The sequence below is a fragment of the Sinocyclocheilus rhinocerous genome, unplaced genomic scaffold, assembly GCF_001515625.1.
Source record: "Sinocyclocheilus rhinocerous isolate Xijiao unplaced genomic scaffold, SAMN03320098_v1.1 scaffold1733, whole genome shotgun sequence".
NCBI lineage: Eukaryota > Metazoa > Chordata > Actinopteri > Cypriniformes > Cyprinidae > Sinocyclocheilus > Sinocyclocheilus rhinocerous.
In genome coordinates, this window is record NW_015640388.1 from 648250 (window position 1) to 668769 (window position 20520).

General features: G+C 36.5%; 1 protein-coding gene across 1 annotated transcript in view; it reads right to left on the minus strand.

Moving 5' to 3' along the window:
* The window catches only part of LOC107752652 (ras-related protein Rab-6B-like), a 73499-nt gene that overhangs the window by 23402 nt on the left and 29577 nt on the right, over positions 1-20520 (minus strand). The window contains exons 2-4 of the mRNA XM_016568683.1: positions 15819-15877; positions 1503-1556; positions 1019-1124 (exon numbers count right to left, since the gene is read on the minus strand). Of these exons, the coding sequence (XP_016424169.1) occupies positions 1019-1124; positions 1503-1556; positions 15819-15877 (219 nt within the window). The remainder of the gene's footprint in view (positions 1-1018; positions 1125-1502; positions 1557-15818; positions 15878-20520) is intronic.

The window sequence follows — 20520 nt, forward strand, 5'->3', positions numbered from 1 at the left end:
ATCGTCATAACAACCCAACAATATCCGTGGCATCTGACAACCGTATAGAGAGGGTGTGCAGATGCCGCAGATCAAAGCAATGACCTCGAGTTGAGATAACTGTGCTGCGGCAACGGCGGAACCGGGCCGCGAGACACAAACGCTCGGTTCCGTATCCCTCAGGAATAGGAACAAACGCGAGCGGAGCCTAGACATCGTGGCTCATCACAATGAGAGCATAACTCTGAACGCGCGTGCTCTTCGCCGAGACAAACGCGAAAGCAGAACATGCCCTCGAGTGTTAGAATCCAAACACAGAGGCACACATTCCCTAAGGCGCTGCTCAACTCGAGCGCTATCCGCAGGATCCGATAACCCAAAAAGGGCATCTCAACCCCGCGAATCCCACGATCTGAGTATTCGCCGTGCCTCGGCAACAGCGGGACCCGAACGAGACGAGATGCGAGACACAAACGCTTTTCACTCATCTCTCGAGAAGAGGGACAAACGCGAATGGAGCTTCTCATTGGATAACACTCACAATGAGCGCTTTCAGAGCCATCAAGCACTGAACGCGGAAGCTCCTGACCAAAAACAGATGACAGATAGATTGTGCGTGTCCTCAAGTGCCAGAAACCTCTGGAACAGAGGCACACACTTTCCACACCGCTCACCTGCCTTGGTCTCTCACACGCACTTCAAACAGACGGCTCCTGAAGACAGCAAAAAGTGGATGACGTATTCAGCAGGTGCCCTTTTATACTTCCGGGCATCCCGCCTATGACGTCATGGGCCAGGTGGGCCAATAGATTGGCGTTGTTTCACACGTGCTTCATACACCAGTCATGCAGACTGCATTCCCCAATGTGTCCCCTAGGGGGCGCAGCGTTGAGTTCCCTAGAAGGGGAATCATCATTGATCACATCTCAAATTGACAGATCGGGCAGCTGTAATCATGTTAACCGCCTTGATTTTTTGGCTCTCGGTAATGTATTTCAGAGGAGGTTTGATCATTGGAGTGTGTGTGTGTTACACTCACTTGTGATGTCATACACCACCACAGCTACGGTGGAGTCTCTTATATAGCTCGGAATGAGGCTCCTGAAACGTTCCTGGCCTGCCGTGTCCCACAACTGCAACCGAACCTGCAAGTCAGAGATCCCCAACTGAACAGTCAAATTATTCAGCCTCTCAAACACACATATACACACAATTACATGAACACATGCAGAGCCAAGCTAGGAGCTGGATCAATATGACCTTATAAAACCAGATTGCTTCGCTGAAGGTCATGGAATCATTTCTGGGTTATAAACTCCAGACATCTCTAGAGGATACAATCTATTTTCTTGATACATGAGCTTCCAGCCATATACTAAAACTGTCAGAAATCCAGCTGGTATAATAAAAAAGCTTTGGAGATTCAATATGGTTTCATTAAAACTCTTCTCTTTTGACATGGAATAGAAAACAGAGGAGTGCATTTGATTTACTGCTGTATTAGAACATGCTAGACTGCTTACCGTTCTGTCCTCCAAATACATCGTTTTTGACAGGAAGTCGATTCCAATTGTCGCCTGTTATGACAGAAGGAAAACATTATGTAAGAACAAAATAAAATCAGATGTTGAAATTGAGTGGAAATATGGCTGTTTCTGTGCATGGCAAATATAAATGTGTTCTTGATATCGTCTCAAGAATCAGAAGATGTTGTCAAGATTAAACCAGACAGCCATTATGTTCTGCCTGTCAGTTTGATGATGGTAATAACTGCTATACATGATCACTCTGTTCTGGGACCTGCCTCTCTTTATGATATATTACACATACTGCAGAGTGTGGCTCCTGACTATCAATTAATAAAACAACACATTTTAAAAAATATATAAATAAAACACATTTTCCAAACAAATTCTCTGATGAAGAATTTTAGTGAATAACGGGTCAAATTTATGTCTGTTCCTCACACAAAAACCAGTACCATACTGGTTATCTACCAATATTAAATATTTTTATATATCACTGTTGGACTATATTAGATGAATATTGGCCAATATTGGATATTTACAGCAATTTTTCATATTTATTTCCCTTATTTTAAATATACATTTATACCTTCGTCATCATCTAATGCTCCCTTCAGGTTAATCTTTAAAAAACACTTTAAATTCACTTGTAGCATTTAAAATGACTGATTTAACTTTTTAGCGTGTCATTTTTTTTTTCTATTAATTTAATTTATCATGTATTTATATATACATATATGAGAGAGAGAGAGAGACAGTGCACAAGTCACATGGACAAATGTTATGGTATTTGCTCCTTATTTATAAGGTATTTTGTCGTTTTGGTACTCAACATTCTGTTAAATAAGGAATACAAATCCTACATGCTCGGAAAAACATAACAGTGAGCAAATAATTCAGAATAAATCCCACAACAGACCCTCCAATTTCCTGAATACTGTTACTAGAATATTTGAGTTTTACAAGATATTCTCAACCAGTCATCACATAGAATTTAAATGTACAGATGAGCTGCCAACATTATTGTAAGATAAACCGATGCATTGGCTCAGGCCACCTCACATCTGCATTGGTGAGATTACTTGAACACTGATAGAATGAAAGTGCCTTCTGTCGTTGAAAGCAAATTCATTCTCCGCTGGTGCTTTTATTGCAATAAGAGTGCAGTCAATTGTGTCGATTACATTTGTAAAACCAGCAATTGCTGAAAATTGCCTTTTGAGTGTGACTGTTGAATTCAATATACAGCATATTTTTAAAATCCTCTGTTCAATTTCCGGCAGTTGCAAAAAAAAAAAAAAGGCAACTATGCCAAGTGTACATTTGCATAATGGTATGTACACTATTATGTCAAGTTTGTTGTTTATTAATCCAAATGCATTTTACGGAGGCGTTTTGTGTGTGCTTTAATCCAGGTGGCCCCTGGTCTTCTCTGTTGTAGCTTCCTGTGGGCAGTTCCCGGATCGATAGGGGTCCACAGATCAGTGGGATCTGAGGAATACATCATGGAAGTCTGCAGTACAGAGGACTGGCCTTTTTGTGTGTGATTCAGTTTGATTGTGATAAGTATAACATTTCTACTGCATGAAAAATCCAATAAGGACAACTAGCCACCATTGGAGAGCTGAGCCTCTGGAACGAAGCTTATTTAATGCACTATTTCTAGTAAACATTCAAAGATTCAGTGTTACTTATTTCAGATTAGATATTATTTATTAGTCAAGTCAAATTTATTTGTTTAGTGCTTTTCACAATACAAATGGTTTCAAAGCAGCTTCACAAAAATGTATCACAATGTTAATATTTATAATATCTTCATGACTTTTTAGTCACATTTAGCAGATTAAAGCTGAGCGATAATATAGTTTACAATTTGCAGTGATACAAGTTGAAATATGCTATATAGTAGGCTTTATATAGCTTTACGTGAGTGTACCGTATGAATGCAGATAAAGTTAGATATTACTTATATATCCAACATTATATAAAGAGCTGGGGGATAATACAGTTTAGATAAAAAATGCAGTGCCAAGCCAAGATTTGCTACATACTAGTACATATTGCTTTGTGTGAGTATACTGTATGTATGTGTCACGGTCACGGTGTGTGGAGGCAGGCAGGATAACGAGGACGACAAGGATTCAAATAAGGATATTTAATGGAGCGACAACAAGGCAGATTCTGGTAGAGGAGACACACACACTCGGGGTAACATTCACAATAACCGACAAACTAGACTACAGGAGGCAGGAACTAATATAGGGTGGATAACGAGGGGCAGACAGGTGAGCACAATCAAGGTAATTAACTAATAATGAGGACAGGAACAACCAAATAAGGACACAGGGGCGTTACATTATGCAGATAAAGTAGTATTCACTATATATCCAACTTTTAATATACCGCTGAGTGATAACATAGTTTTTTTTGTTTTTTTAATATATAACAATCAAGCAGTTGAGAATTGCTATATATTACATACCGTTTATCATGAGTGCACTGTTTGTATCCGAGTAAGGTTGAATGTACTTATAGTGGTTGCATAATTTGTTATTAATTATTAATTAATTCATTAATTTGTGTTATTAATCTGTTACCTTTTACTCTTGATGTGCTTGAATTGATTGTATTATATTTAGATTCCTAAGGACATTTATAACCTCACAATGCAACAAGCCCCTCAAGGCAGTTTGACCAACTGCTAAGTTGTGCATATTTTATTTCACTCATTCAAAGTAGCTGGACTATTAATTGACATGGTTTCATACAAAACACAGAGTCATGTGTTTGTGAATGTATAACTGATCATGTGTGAGACTAAAAACAACAGTTTGTCCCTCAATCCACTCGCACACAGCTGGTCATCAGCATCATGATCACGCATCCGTTTCTGTAGCGATGCCAGGCCACTGTGCTGTCTTAAACAGAAGCAGTGAGCTCTTTCACCCTGCCACTCTGTTTCTTTCTTCTGTTGTAGGTTTCGCTGTGGGTCGCCCTTCTCTCTCTCTCTCTCTCTCTCTCTCTTGATCTACTTTAGGAACATGAAAGAGGTAATAATTCATTGTGAATTAAAAATAACCTTCAACTTAATATAAGCTAACGTTTCAGACAATATTTTTTATATTACACTGGTTTATTTTACACTGGTTTCAATTCTGGTTTATGCTTAGTGCAGGCTTCAAAACATATATATGAAAAGGGATTTCTGTGACAAAAATAAAAAAGAAACCTCCCATGTTAAACAGTTTCAAGATGAAAACCCAAAGGTGTTGAGCTTTTCAAGGAAAGAAGGCGAGAGAAAGAGAGAGAAAAAGTGATGCCGATGTTAAATATAGAAGCTTGCACAGCTACAGGAGTGCTCGCACAAAGAGATGCAGAATGAATTATTCATAAACATTTTAATTATTAAGCTTCACACACATCAGCTTTAAAACACAGAGTGTGGTTTCCTGCACACCTCCTCAAAAGCCTCAGAGGAAAAAGGTGTTCCGATAAAAAAAGGGAAATTGAATTCCTGTAGCTACTAAAATTCCTATAAATAAAGTGTAACTGGCAAATAAAACTGTGACAAGCACACAAACAAAAGTTGTTGCTTGAGGTACCAAATGAGGAAGCAGCTAATTATAAGTCTTTATTTATGCTTCCAATACACCGCTCAGACAATATTGTCATACAGTCGGAGACCTGAATTATGCCTATTGAGAATACTAGCATAAATATAGACTATAATGAACATTTTATGAAAAAGCAGCCATCATAGCTGATATCGCACAGCAGACAGCACATGCCCTTTAGACATAGTACACCAGTCTCTGTGCCCCTAGGGATGGTGGCAGGAGTTTGATTTGAATCGAATGCCAATTAAAACTCCACCAGAAGAGAAATTAGCAACACTAATCTGCTTCACAAAGCACCACCTTGAGTGAATGTCAGGCCAAATCCTGTTTATCTGTTTATCTTTATATTTGCATTTAATCAAAGCATAAATTTGAGGAATGCAACATGCCCCAGGTGAGCAGACTCAAAGCATGCTGGGAGCTTGGCTGCATACAAAGTGCCTGCCTGACTGTGATTGTACAGTCAGAGCCTCCAAATCATATTACGAAGAATGGAAAGCTGACCTGTAGATGAACATTTGTCAAATTCTACAGAATCAAATCTGGGCCTATATGACTGAGTTGCCCATTTGGCATCGATACCCCTGTACCCTGAAGACAAACGACATGCGTTTCATTAAGGCATATTGATTGGAATGTAACAGCTCAATGCGGAACCTGAAGGGATGACGTCATTCAATCGGCCTGATGAACAATCTGAGAGGCGTTAAGCGATCGAGTGGGCTAATGTTGGGGCATCTGGTCAATATCAGGAAGGCTTTAACGTGTTTACATTATACAGCTACATTCATTGCCTTCAACATGTGACAGGATTCTCAAGGCTACTTAGGTGAGGGGCGGAAATAAAACGGCGCACTATAACCATTAATTATCTTCTTGGCAAGACAAAGATAAGATGTGTATGATGGTTTTTAGTGATCCAAGTCATAGATTGTCAGGTAAGAAGAAGCATTTGGGCTTGTTTATCTATTTATTGAAGACAATTTCAATACAGCAAGAACGGATGCTACTGAATAGCCTGCAACAGCAAAATTGTGAGCAAGCGAGTCAACCATATTGTAAATCTCAGTATGCACTTCATATACTAAAAAAATATTTAGGCCTAAATTTAAGATTTATGTTACTAGTACATTACTTACTAGCAAAGGTTTGTAAATTTAAGAGCATTTGCCAAATGATTAGTTGCACAGCTATTCAAGGGCTAGAATTATTTCTTTTAAGTTGTCCTCAATGATAGCACACAACATACAGTCTGATCTGTGTAGTCTGATTCACTAAAGCAGTGTTTCCCAACCTTTTTTTAGTCGCGGCACCCATTGGAAATTTTAACAAATTTGTGGCACCCTACAAAATTATTTTTTTTCACAATACTTGAATTTTTAACTTTGATATGATACATTGAAATGTAGATATTCGGTACAGCAGGGAAGAACTGCAGAATATACTGTCATACAGATATTTTTAATATTAAGAAATTTTTTTGTCCATCAATGGTGGCAATCAGTAGGCTAATTTCTAATGAAGAGACCAATTTATATGACAGATTTTAATGTAGGCTTTTATTCATATGTAAACATTGTTTAATTACCATTATAACTAGCTCTCTCACAAATTTTTGCTCACTCGGTGTATTTTTGATTTTACAGTAGGGTAATTTTGGTGCAGTAGCACGAGATAGCTTGATTTCAAACTTTGATTTGAATAAAAAATGGCAAGTAAGCAGTCAGTAATAAAGTAAGAACAAATAAAGATATCACTAATGATAGCCCAAATAAAAAATAACGATAGGCCTACAAATGAAATAAATTGCTTTTTAGTTTTTCAGGTAGGTCTAACAGTAGGGCTATTAAGAGATTTAGTTTTCTTTCTTTTTTTACCAATTATCCAAATAATGATTAGTCCTAGAAAGCTATTATTATCAGAACACGTGCGCATAACATAGCGGTTAGCAGATCAATGATTGAGAGCGTTACCAGAGTTGCCCATATATGGTAAATATATGATATACCACACCATGTTACAGCACAATAGGGCTATTGCAAACAGAAACAATACTGCACTACATAGATGTTTCCTGTGGGCTCGATGTTTGCCGATGAGCATGAATAGTATATGAGTGGAGCACTCACGGCTGAGTGGAGCGCACACGCATAGAGCGGGATGATATGCAGAGCGTCACACCACGTGAACGTGAAACCTGAGCGGTGAACTAATTATCGGCAGCTGGAATTTCGGTGAATCTCTAATTATTGGCGACATCAGAAATGCATATTATATAATAGATGCTTTTTTGAACATTTTAGCAATTTAAAAATATGTTTAAAAATGTTGCCGCGGCACCCCGGTTGGGAAACACTGCACTAAAGAATAACTCTTATGAATTGGTTCTTTTTATTGAATCAGACAAAATAAATCACAAGTTATCAGTTTGACTGACTTAATAAATCCTTACTTACAAATAATTACTTTCAGTCATATCCAACTCAAAATGAACTAAGAACTTATACTGTATTATTGTCCTTTTTAAAGGCATTAAAAAAATTCTGAGTTTGTGAGACTAATATTACTGACTTTATATGACAACAATTATATGACAACTTTATATGTATTTAAAGATAAACCTTCACAGCAGAGTTTTGTTTGAATAAATTGTCTCTTAATGGAAAGAATTTTTTTTTACAAAAATAGCTTTGTTGTTGTTGTTGTTGTTGTGAATATAGTCTATGGTATTATTGAAAATATAGTTGGGACAAAATATGGTGATGAGAGGGGGGGTGGGAAAGAATACCGCAGGAGTGTTTCGTCTTTAATTTTCTCACTCTGGTCCTTTTCCAAATCCTAGTGTGCTGCCTTGTTGCCTACAATGCATTCTAACTGAAATGGAGTCTCAATGACAGATTTTGAATGTGACACATAAACCTTAATTAAGTTAGACTTTATATTAAATTTAACACAGTTGACAACAAGGTTGTGAGGGATAGACTTACAGTCCTTACAATGGCATGCACTAAATAAAGGTCCTAGATCATGTAATTTTCACAACTTTCAAAACTTTCATGGAATTTGTCTACTGAAAGTTTTTGTCTACTTTTTTTTCAGAAAGACATTATCAGCTGAACAATCAGTATGTTGTTAAACAACAGAACAATCCACTGAACGCACTGTACTTCTATTCCTCACAGCCTCATTTTCATTCCTGCCAAAAATTAAATATAGCGCTTCCCTAAGGTGAAATTTTTTTTTTTAAATAATTTTGATCAATATGTTCCAGTGCGAAATTATTATGATCAACATTTTTTTTTCATACAACCTTGTCAAAATGCATTATGAGACTGCATTCTCTATAAAAGACACATGTAATGCTGCCATAGAATTTGGACAAAACAAGATATATTAAGAGATAGTTGCTTACTTTTTGGAGTAGACTTCATGTCAAGAGTGTGCTGTCTATGATGCTGTCTACAGAGGCAGCTCACTAGTTTTTGAACCAGAGCTTCAGTGTCTTCACTGGTTGAGCAGAGCAGAAAACAGTCACACTCCAGTGCCCTGTGTTGAGTGGCAGCTCAGTCAGGCGGCGCAGCACAGCTCTCCCATTGGACCTCTAGTAGCATGTCCAAATCTCACTCTATCTGCAACCAAACGGCCATCACAGCAAAACAACCACAAGCTCAGCAATTCAAGCTGAACATCTGACAGGCAGTCAGTCTCTGCTCTTCCTTTTCATTTGCTTAATACTCTTCTAAATTCATTGCTCTGTTTCTAACCCCCACTCTATCTGTACTCAAATCGACTAGACGATAAAGTTGGAAAGTTTGATGATGTTCCTTATTCCCTTGGCCCACTTAAAATGGAAAAACTATGCTAGAACCAGGGCAGAAAGTGTCATTCCGGCATTTTCTGGATGACTTAAAGCCCCAGTGAAACATGTAGCGTGTGTTTAATACAGCTGACTGTTCAGCCCTTTCTAATGAAGTGTGAAGGTCTCAAGAGCCCCACTAAAAAGAAAAGACCTGAAACGTCCTGCTGCACTGTGCATCACTCGATTAAACAACGGAGGGCTCATAGAATAAAGAATTGCTTCTAATTAACACAGTAAAAACATACATAAACTCGTACATTCACAGCAATCTACATCAACACCAAAGGTTCAAGGTTTGGCTGCTTATCCTGTAACTACAGCATGTTTCTCAATTCACAGTCATTCACAAGTAATCATGTATTTTATGTAACTTTTGACCGTTGAGCAGTTAAAAAATAAAACTGCATGTGTCTTGTAGACGAACAATGATTTGCTTGTGCTTCAGCTCTGCTCCTCTCCGTGGATGAATGTGGTTTGAGGTACTTACAGATGTACATGGAAGAAGCATCAGTTCCCATGAATCGAAGATGGCAGCTTCCAGGTTGCTTTACTTCAAAAGCTATATGTGCCAGCCAAGCAACTGCCATTAAAATAAATGTGAATGGCTAAATGAATAACGCAACAATTGTTTATTTTGGTACGAAGGAATTTTAAGAGAAACAAGTTGAATATAACTGAAAACGCATCCTGATTCATGACAGAGCAACCTCTGAACAATACAATTTTCCTCTGGGTTATTTTGTTATGATTCTTTGATGGTTTTATATATCACCAACATATATTGGAAGCACCAATTTTAAAATAATGACATTTCATTTCCTAAACAGTGGAGTACGTGTCTGGTAGCTGTGGTGTAGTTAGGGAAATACAGGAGCTTTTGTTCTAAATGGTCATTTTCTACTCACATTTCTCTCTAAATGTTGATGTAATACAGACTCAGACAGCGATTAATCTACATCAGATGGAAAGTCATAAATATGCAGATGTGCCTCTCTCATTTTGCATAGAGCAGAAGACTGACAGATGATAGGAGTTGGGGTGATGCTCACTGCTCTTCTGGCATATGCTATCATGAAAGACCACTGCTAGACATCTTAAGGTCAACCTCAATGTTGAGAAGCAGCTTGATTTGAGCTTATTCAAGAATATGTAAATTAGAAAAGAGCTGGTATCCCTTCCACTCTCCAGCGTAACTGTAGAGAGTAACAGCTCATTACGATGCCTTTTACTTCTCAAAGGTGACACTGATGAGGCAGTATATTTTATTCATATGCAGATGACACAAGAAACTGTTTGGTTTAAGTCAAATTCAATTGCTATCAATGAACCTCCTCAAGCAATAAATATGACTGCATGGCCACAGTCATTAATGGCGGTTTGAAACGAGATTCTGGAATCTCAGCTTCATTAAGAGCCTGTGATCCCTCATGTAAAAATAAGCATTCGAGGAAGGAATTTGACAAAAAATAATGATAAGTGACATTTCTCATAAAGTACTTTCTGCTGTCCCAGTGATGACACAACTAAAAGTAAAGGTTTACTTTCTGAAGAGGCTTTTTAAAGATACACTACATGACCAAAAGTACACACACATATAAAATAAACATAATAATATATAGCTATATAATATATTTAAAATGCAGACATATATATCTCAGGCATCTAATTTAAAAACACGTGCCAAATTCTTAAAAATGCCATTAGCACTCTTTGTATTGATGCTGTTTTTATATGGTTTTAAAGAACTTTTACCATGTGGTAAACATTAAACTGACATTTGGTGTATATAACCATCAAGTTAAAATAATATTTTCTCTTTAAATCTTGAGTACATGTAAGTGTACACACCATAATCAATTTAAAAAAAAATGATGAAATATATATATATATTTAAGATCTTATGAATTCTTAATTCATATAGCCTATCATTAAGTTTTTGGGGGGAGTTGCACCATATGACATGAACAAACCTTGAGTTGCCATAAAATGATCAAATTATCTGACAATTTAAGAGATTTCATGCAATCATGTATTCAAGTCAATGAATGATTACGATATTACACTATTTTTTTATTACATTATTATTTATATTTGTTTACATATTAATAGAACACAAAGCATTTTAGTAAGAATAAATGCATGGTGCAAAACAACGCTCTGGATTTGAGATTCCATAATCTACCATCAGAAAGCACAACACAGTCTGTTCACAAAGCACACATGTAATCTTATTACAGCTTGACACTGTAGCTCTACAGCATGCTTAGTTTGGTTTATGACACAAACATAATCGTTACACACATTGTGAGAGTACAGATCAGGGGGCTGGTTAGAGCTTAACTCTATATTCTGGCATTTTATTAAGCTACTATTGGTACACTGTCAGTGTGGAGGACAACTGTAAGGGTCCATTTTTAATCATTTGCACTGTACATTTATATAACAAGATATTAACAACAGAGAGAATGCATAACATTAATCCTTATTTGTTGCTGATGAGGTTACCATTTGGCATAGAAATGTACTCAAAGTGCTACTAAAGTTTAACTGCCATTTTAAGAAAAAATACTGAAGTTTTAAGAATAATTTGTGAACACAGTGTTAGTGCAGCAGAATGGAGAGGATATAAAGAGAGAAAGGCAAGATCAAGGCCAGAGAGACTCCAGAGAGCCGTCATCATGCATAATATGTATCAGACAGCTGGACTATTGTGACAGTTAGAACCTGTAGTGCACTAAAGCTGTGACTCAGCTCAAACACAAAGACATCTAAATAGACACATGCCTACAGAGCATTTCAGCCTGAAAAAAAAAAAACACTTTCCATTCACATCATTTCACTGTCCTTCAGGTTTTATGGGTTATAAACCATGCAGATAAGTGGAATGGAAAAATTCAAGTCTAATACAAATGACATAGCATTTTGACAGAACACAGACAAATACACATGGCTGATTTTTCATCATGGACACTTTTGACTACTTTGTGAAAAAAGTGAATTGTCCTCTAAAAAGCTTGGTGTGACAGTAATGACAGGAGAATTGGGAAAAGTGATAATACCAAATGAATTGATGTGATAATGATCTGAGAAGTCAGAAGGAGAATCACACCACAAAGATAGAAAAGATTACATTAAGAGCTGTTTTTATGTGTTTGGCCAGAGGAGAACTGTTGTTTTTTTTTCTCCATTATGTCACAGATGGAGTTTGGATTCCTTGGCGCTGTTGACTTTGGCTTGCTTATTTGGGGACACTTAAAGGCACAATATGTATGATTTTTTTATTAAAATATCCAAAAACCACTAGAACAGTGTTATATATTTTGCTGACTTGTGTACTTACATTTTTTCCCCTTTTTTTTTTGAATACGCGCCCTCTAGCGGCGAAAACTTACATATTGTGCCTTTAATTTTTGGCAATATTTTGGCGACTTGATTCCATAGACACTATTTGAAGAGAACTGAAATGAGCTGGACGATGATATCACTGAATCAACAATGAACTGACTGAAAATTTGACTGTTTACTATTGTCCTCTTTTTAGAGCTGCTCTACAGCAGACTTGAATTTTTGCATTATTGACACACTATTTTCCTGTTTAACACTGTAAAGCTGCTTTGACACAATCTGTACTGTTTAAAGCGCTATATAAATAAAGGTGACTTACTTGACTTTTCTTTAAAGTCATGATGAAACATAAGAAGCAACATTTCCAACACAGGCTCATTGGAAATATGTTACTGTGGCAACATTTCTGCATAACCTTGCGGACAGAACACTACGGGTAGATTTTGCAGCACTTTTTAGATGACACGTCCACAAAAGGCGCTTGTTGGTGTTTTACTGCCACTAATCTATTACTAGACAAGTCTATTTCACCTGGAAACTGCAGTGAAATGTATGTATGTAGTTTTGTCAACTAGATGCTCCCCAGAGACAGATCCCCTGTGAAGACCTCATCACCTCGATGACCATCGGCACAAGACCACGGGAAACAGACAAGTCCTCTGCACCTGTGTTGCAGCCTGGAATTAAACCACGCCATGCTGGTGTCATCTGGCCAGAGGAGAACTGGCCCCCCGACTGAGCCTGGTTTCTCCCAAGGTTTTTTCTCCATTTGTGTCACCGAGTTTTGGTTCCTTGCCACTGTCGCCTTTGGCTTGATTAGTTGGGGACACTTGACTGATTGCACAGACCACTGATCTATATAAATGACTGGATCGCTCATCGCGTTCTAAACTTCCATTCAACGGTGAAGCCACCGGAAGTGTTCGAGCGGCCATCTTACTATTCCCTACTGGCGGAGAGCACCATTGACTGACAGCCAAAACACCGACTTAAAATCACCCGATTTGAAGCGTATCAGTCACACGGGATTAGTTTTTAAGATAAGTGTATGGATAAGTGTATGTAAATTAATTTTTATCAAGATGTTATCTGGTCTTTTCGGGCAGGATAAGCGCTATATTGAAATCGTTTAGGTGGGTGTGTCAGCTGCACACTTGCCTGACACAGGTGACTGATCCAACACAAAATATATTTCTTTATGTACATAATTACGCAGGAAATATTAAACTTGAATATATATCTGATATTAGTATCTGAAATTGATTCAGATATACAATACATATTACAATACAAGCCTGTTACTATATTGCTCTATTGTATTGAAATTCAGAGCTTACCACGCATCAGCTTGGAAATAAAGCTTCATGTCTTTAAGTCCGTAGCATACGAATGTCAGTGTTATGTCTTTGAATACGTTATGAGTACATAATTACGCAGGAAATATTAAACTTGAATATATATCTGGTATTAGTATCTGAAATTGATTCGGATATACAATACATATTACAATACAAGCCTGTTACTATATTGCTCTATTGTATTGAAATTCAGAGCTTACCACGCATCAGCTTGGAAATAATGCTTCATGTCTTTAAGTCCGTAGCATACGAATGTCAGTGTTATGTCTTTGAATACGTTATGATGTGTGTATTATTTTATGTCCTGAGGGGGCTATATCTATTTCAGACTCCTCAAGATTGCGGAAATTCTGTGGCATTTTAGCATTACAGTTTCCAGGAGTAGCCTAATGTGTTTAATTAATTATTAATTTAACCGACGTTTAAATCATTAACTGCTAAAAAATTAATGCTGTTAACGAAATCATTGTTAGAAAAACATTTGCAGTTACCGTACTGTACGAATAAAAAACAACATAATTACATAAACCGTGAACGTACAAGGCGAATACATACAAAGCATAAATCTTTATTCAGATTTCATGAGCACGTTGTCATTTGCATATGTTGTGGATTTCTCCGTCTGATGTTCATCATGTTCATCTGATATTTGCTACAGTAATGTATAGGACACGTAACTTTTTAATACGCAGGGGAAATTCCCGACATTAAACAAATAACCATTTGCATGCTCAGGAGGTTTGCGTTGTAAGAATGTACAAGGATACTTAAGATGTAAAAACGCTGACTCGTTGGGTGATGTTTTCTCATTAAAGGGGTCATATGATGTTGCTAAAAAGAACATTATTTTGTGTATTTGGTGTAATGCAATGTGTTTATGTGGTTTAAGGTTAAAAAAACACATTATTTTCCACATAATGTACATTATTGTTTCTCCTCTATGCCCCGCCTATCTGCTTTGCAACTTTACAGATCTTCTTTATGCACCAAGAGCTTGTAACACTCCAAAGAGAAAGGAAAAATTGAAATCGCATCATATGACCCCTTTAAAATCGTATGATTTCCTATAGAGTGTATGGGAATACTAGGGAATACCAATATGGCGGTGCGGCGGCTTCACTTTTATGATGTCATGAGCAATCCAGTTCTCTATTATAGATCAGTGGCACAGACACTATTGGAAGATGACATCACTGAATCATCACTGAACTGACTTTAGCTGGAAAAAAAGACTCTGTGTTGTTGTCTTCTTGCATTATTGACAACAACAAAGAGTCATTATTTTTCTGTTTGACACTGTAAAGCTGCTTTCACACAACCAGTATTGTATAAAGCGCTATACAAATAAAGGTGACTTGACTAGTTTTGCAGAAATGCAGGCAGAGTCAAAAAAAAAAAAAAAGTAGGGTGGGGGCTTGGTTCTATCCATCAGTTGTTGGTTGGATTTTAAGATGTTGATGTTATACTCAAAATGAATGCGAGGTGCAGTCTATTGTAGAATGGTGGCATACGTTGGTTGTTTTCACTGGAAGATTGAGTTGTAACATTGTGATGAAACATTACATATACAGTACATGAACGAATTCTGAATTTTCATGATGACTTTAAAATCATCTTGGGGGACAAAACACATCTCACATGAGGTGGATTCTTTTACCATATACCAGCTCTCTCACAGGTTTAATTAAAAAATATGAAGCTCATATAGACAACACTTCCCTTGAGATGTTTCAAACAGCATGCTTTCCACCCCCACATTATTCAACAATTCAACAACAGTCTGTAACAACCTGCAGTGTGCTTTCACTGAAAATCTGGATTCCCATTTACCAAGAGTTTCGCTACACAGTATCATATGCAGTGTGATAATGAAACTGACCATATATGTATATTCATCTTTGCTGTTGCTGATTCAGATGAGTTTGGAGGTGAATATAGGATGAATAATCAAATTTTGCAAATGTGTTTGTGATTCAATAACCACACAATCATGTTGAACATTTATAATGAATTTGGAAGAATTGTCTTCACAAATGAAAGACTGAACTCAGCCCATTATGTTTTCTGAAGGATGCTTCACAATAAGGAGAGTGACAGAATGACAAGGACGTCAAGCGGCCCGCCAGCTGCCTACCTGATATGTGTTGTCAAAGCTGTCATACATGAAGCGTGTGATCAGGGAAGTCTTCCCCACTGTAAGAGAACAAAGAGAAGAGAAACATTAAAATAGAAGCCATTTGAAAGCAGACGGAGACTGAGGAAGCCAGTGATGCCTGCCTGGGCTTACTGGATTGATTTGCAAGCTGTGGGATGCCAACTGCGCTAATTGAAACCTCTGCCAAGAGATCTAATCATTCAATAGGAGACTAACCCAGAAGGTCATTATGGAACCATTGAAAATTATTGCATTAGGAGTACAGTCTTTAAAATAAAGGGTCCAAACGGGGGTTCTTGCAGTGATGACAGACGGAACAATTTTTGGTTGCCAAATAAACCTTTCAGTGAACAGTTTTAAAATAATATTTTTTTTCACAGTGTGAAGAAAATTTTAAAAACCTTTTTTCACTATAAAGAACCTTTTGTGTGGTATAAAGGTTTCATGGATTTTAAAGGTTTTTTGTAGAACCACAGATGCCAATAGAGAACCTAAACTATCTCAGTCTTAGATTTAAAGATTAAAAAGGATTTCTTTTATGGTAAGAATAGACTCAATTTGTCGTCATCTGTCATATGAGACACAGAAATTTCCACATCATCCACAGCAGCACATAACAGTGTTTTATTTTCACATCTATATTTCATGAATGGTAATATCCTCAAGCTTTTTGAAGCTCCTTCATGCAAGCAATAAAAAAGGTATTAAAAAGGTAGATTATTTAGATTTTACTTCTTTTGAGGCAGGTTTATTAAATCTAGGGCAGAAAACGGTTTAAAATATCCCAGTAATAGCATCACAGAACCTAAACTCAGATATGAGACTGCAATAAAAACATCAGCACAACTTCATCTGCCCTGCTGACCTGAGATTCCCCTGAGACACAAGAGAAAAAAAACACAAGAAAATCTACCTGTGTAGATAAATGGATGAATTTACCCACACCCACACATCCACACACAGAAAATAACTCTGAGCTACAGATCAAATAAAGGAGAGAGCAGGATTTCTCATGGCTGAGAAGTTTTCGCAGCGAGTTGACTGGAGACTGCAGGTCACAAGTCATTTAAATGCTAATTTTCCCTAAGACACCGATCTGTCTCTGTTTAAAAGCGAGGAGGATCAAAATTAATGGCACTCATAAGGCTTTATCTAATGCTTTTGAGTAAATACTGAATTATGGTTTTGGGCTATGCCCATAAAACAAACCATGATTATTGAGTGCAGACGAAACCGCTGGATGGAAAACACTTGTACTCATAGGGAGTGCTAGCGGAGAGATAGCCAGTCGTCCCTACTAGAGCCAATGCTGAGAGGCAGACGCTAACATATATAACCCATCAGCTCCTACTGCATCAAGACCAGTGGGAATAGAACATCCACTAAGATTTGCTTTGCTAAAGCAGCAAATTTAGGTGGAAAAACTGGTAAAACTTGGATTTCTTTTTAAATGGTATTTTCTCTAGGAAATACTGTACAACAGAGTTTTTCATGTTTCTGAAAGAAGCCTTTTATGCTCATCAAGGCTGCATTAATTTGATCGAATATAAAGTAAAGTAAGTAATATTAGCGCAATACAATGAACTGTTTTCTGGTTAATATATTTTAAAATATAATTTATTCCTGCGATGACAAAGCTGAATTTTCAGCAGCCATTACTCCAGTCTTCAGTGTCACATGATCCTTCAGAAATCATTCTAATATGCTGATTTGATGCTCAAGAAACATTTACTATTGTCATCCATGTTGGAAACAGTTGTTCTGCTTAATTTTTTTTTTTTTTTTTGTGGAAACCATGATACACTTTTTTTCAAGACTCTTTGATGAATAGAAAGATAAAAAGAACAGCATTTATTTGAAGTCTTTTGATGAATTGAATCCTTGTGGAAGAAGTATTAATTTCTTTAAAAACAAAAAACAAACAAACAAACAAAAACTTACTGACCCCAAACTTTTTAACAGTAGTGTAGTTTGAAGCCTAAACAGAGATTTAAGAAAAACAGATCATCATTCCAGTGAACAGCAAGCAATCTTTTCCTTTCTATATTCTGTCTCAAATGCTGAAACTCTGTTCCTAATGGATAGAGTGGTGGGCATCTAATTTTAGTCCTATTAAATATTTAATATGATGTCGTTTATTTGAGCAGAGGGCATCCAACATTTTTCAGTTAATCACCTATTCCAGACAACAGACCAATAGCTAGACATAGGGCTTAGCGCTTAGACTTTACTGTGATAGATTGGATTTGGTGCTTTGACTCCACTAAGAGCACCCATTAGAGGCACAATCAGATAATGGATACAGGATAAGGAAACGGGAAGGAAGAGACTAAAGTAACTAAAGTATTTGAAAAATGTAAGGGTAAGCTGGCAGTTCAATGGGAGAAGCTGCAGATAGATTAAACTAGAAACCGAATTTTGCCTTCTATTTTTAAACCACATATACTGTATACCACTAAAGGTACATTAAAAAAAGTGTTCAGTGCTGCATAGAGAAGGCTAACATGCATTTACACAGAAATTACAATACCATTTTAAACTTTGGGCTCAAACAGTTTCAGCTTTGCATCACAGGAATAATTACATTTGAAAACATATTAACAGAAAAAAAAGTTGTTTAAAATTGTAATATTATTTCACAACAATATTACTATTTAATGTATTTCTGATCAAATGCAGTTAATGAAATAATGCTCAATAATAAATGTGTACAATCTCAGAAATAAGAAGAAATTAATCTTTATTTTAGATACAAAATTAAGAATATAGAACCATGAAACTAATGCAAATATAAATGATAAAACAAAAAAGAATACATTATATAATTTTATTTAATAATGCATATCCTGTCATGACAATTTCAAAGTTTAAGACTGCTCTGATGCTGCATTTCATTGACACAGAACTAAAGTAGCATTAGACAAGGACCACTCAGTGTCATGTTCTCAGACATCAATTCAGAAACATGATTATTATGATGAATTAATGAATAAATTAATTGAATCTGTGTTTTAAGTTGTGTGTCCAAAATAAACACTCGCCAAGCAAAATAAGTAAAAAATGGGCACTGGCAAGATTGTTAGCAAATGCATCGCAATACAAAATTTGAAGTCAAACTGTTAGAAAGATTTTCTGACCCTCGCTGATGTAAGTGATGCGTGCAGTTCAGGTGACAAATAAAATACCTACAATAGAAAACAGTGTGTGAGGTGAGTATTCTAGCAACTTTTATCTATATCTAGAATTCCTATTTTTTCCTCTAGAACACCTTGTGGTGTTGCAAAACATGGAAAGAACTATTCCTTTACATTTTGTTGAGAAGACTATAATGGGCTATTTAATGGCAGGACAACCTACTCCAGTCCAAATACGTTGACAACGTGCCACACAAGGTCAATGTGTTTACTGAACTGTATCTTATTTCCTGGGCAATAACAGAGGAAATAACATTTCAATAGCAATAACACAATATTGTATACACTTGTATCAAAATTGACTTTCTAAAATAAGCCCACCCTGAGAAATATATCCATCGTCTCAGCTTCTTCTAAATCCAAATCTTATTAAAGAACTATACTGATAAAACATGAATGCAACTGACAGCGGAGGCTTCTGGTATAGAGATTCCCATCTTTGATATCTCTTTAATGCACACTCAAGGCGCTGCCTGATAAATGTTAGCAGACACGCCAAGAACTCCAAGAATTTAATTTAAAACAGCTTTATTTCATCACTATTATATATTCATGACAAATCCACTCATGTATGCTGATAAAATCCTCAGTACTAATGTTGTGAAACCGCATTTCGAGAGAGAAACAGGCTGAACTATGTAAAATGCCATAGACAGTCAATCTATCAGCAACATCAATTATGAAAGCTTATGCTTATCAGTCTGGCAAATGAACTTTATTTTAGACATTTTTTATCTTATCATGCAGGAATTATTTAACTGTAATTAGTGCTTCTGATAATTAGCATACATTATTTAGCAGCATCTTTGCACGGTGGAAAATGTAGGGCCCTCTCTTGATTTTTCCAAATTCTGTGTTTTCGGTTTAAATTTTTCTGGATTCCATTTTAGTGGTTTAATCAAACCATTATTTTTGATTATCATAAAATAAAAATTCCATTTTATTTGCTGCTTTAGTTTTTCCAGATTCTGTGTTCTATGTTTTAATTCAAATTTATCATCAAAAACTGTGGAAATTAAATGAATTATTAAAACTTCAGAAAACAATTTATTCAATATTTTAAAATGTAAATCAAATTAAAATATACTGTATCAGTCTGTAGTTAACAGCACAGGGTATGAGACCTTTAAAGGAGACATATTATGCCCCTTTTTACAATATGTAATATAAGTCTCTGGTGTCCCCAGAATGCTTAAAATACTCCACAGATCATTTATTATATCATTTTGAAAATGCCTATTTTGAGTGGAAGCAGAAACACGCTGTTTTTCGGGCCTGTCTCTTTAAATGCAAATGAGCTGCTGCTCCCCACCCCCTTTTCCAGAATAGAGCTGCGCCATTACAGCTCGTACCTGCTAAAAAACATCTGTTTTGGTTCTGATTATAATGTTTATCGCGCTGAAATCATGCGGTTTAAACCATATGAGTTTAAACTTTTGATAATACGGTTTTCTGAGTGCACACATCCGAAGCACACAGACAGAAAG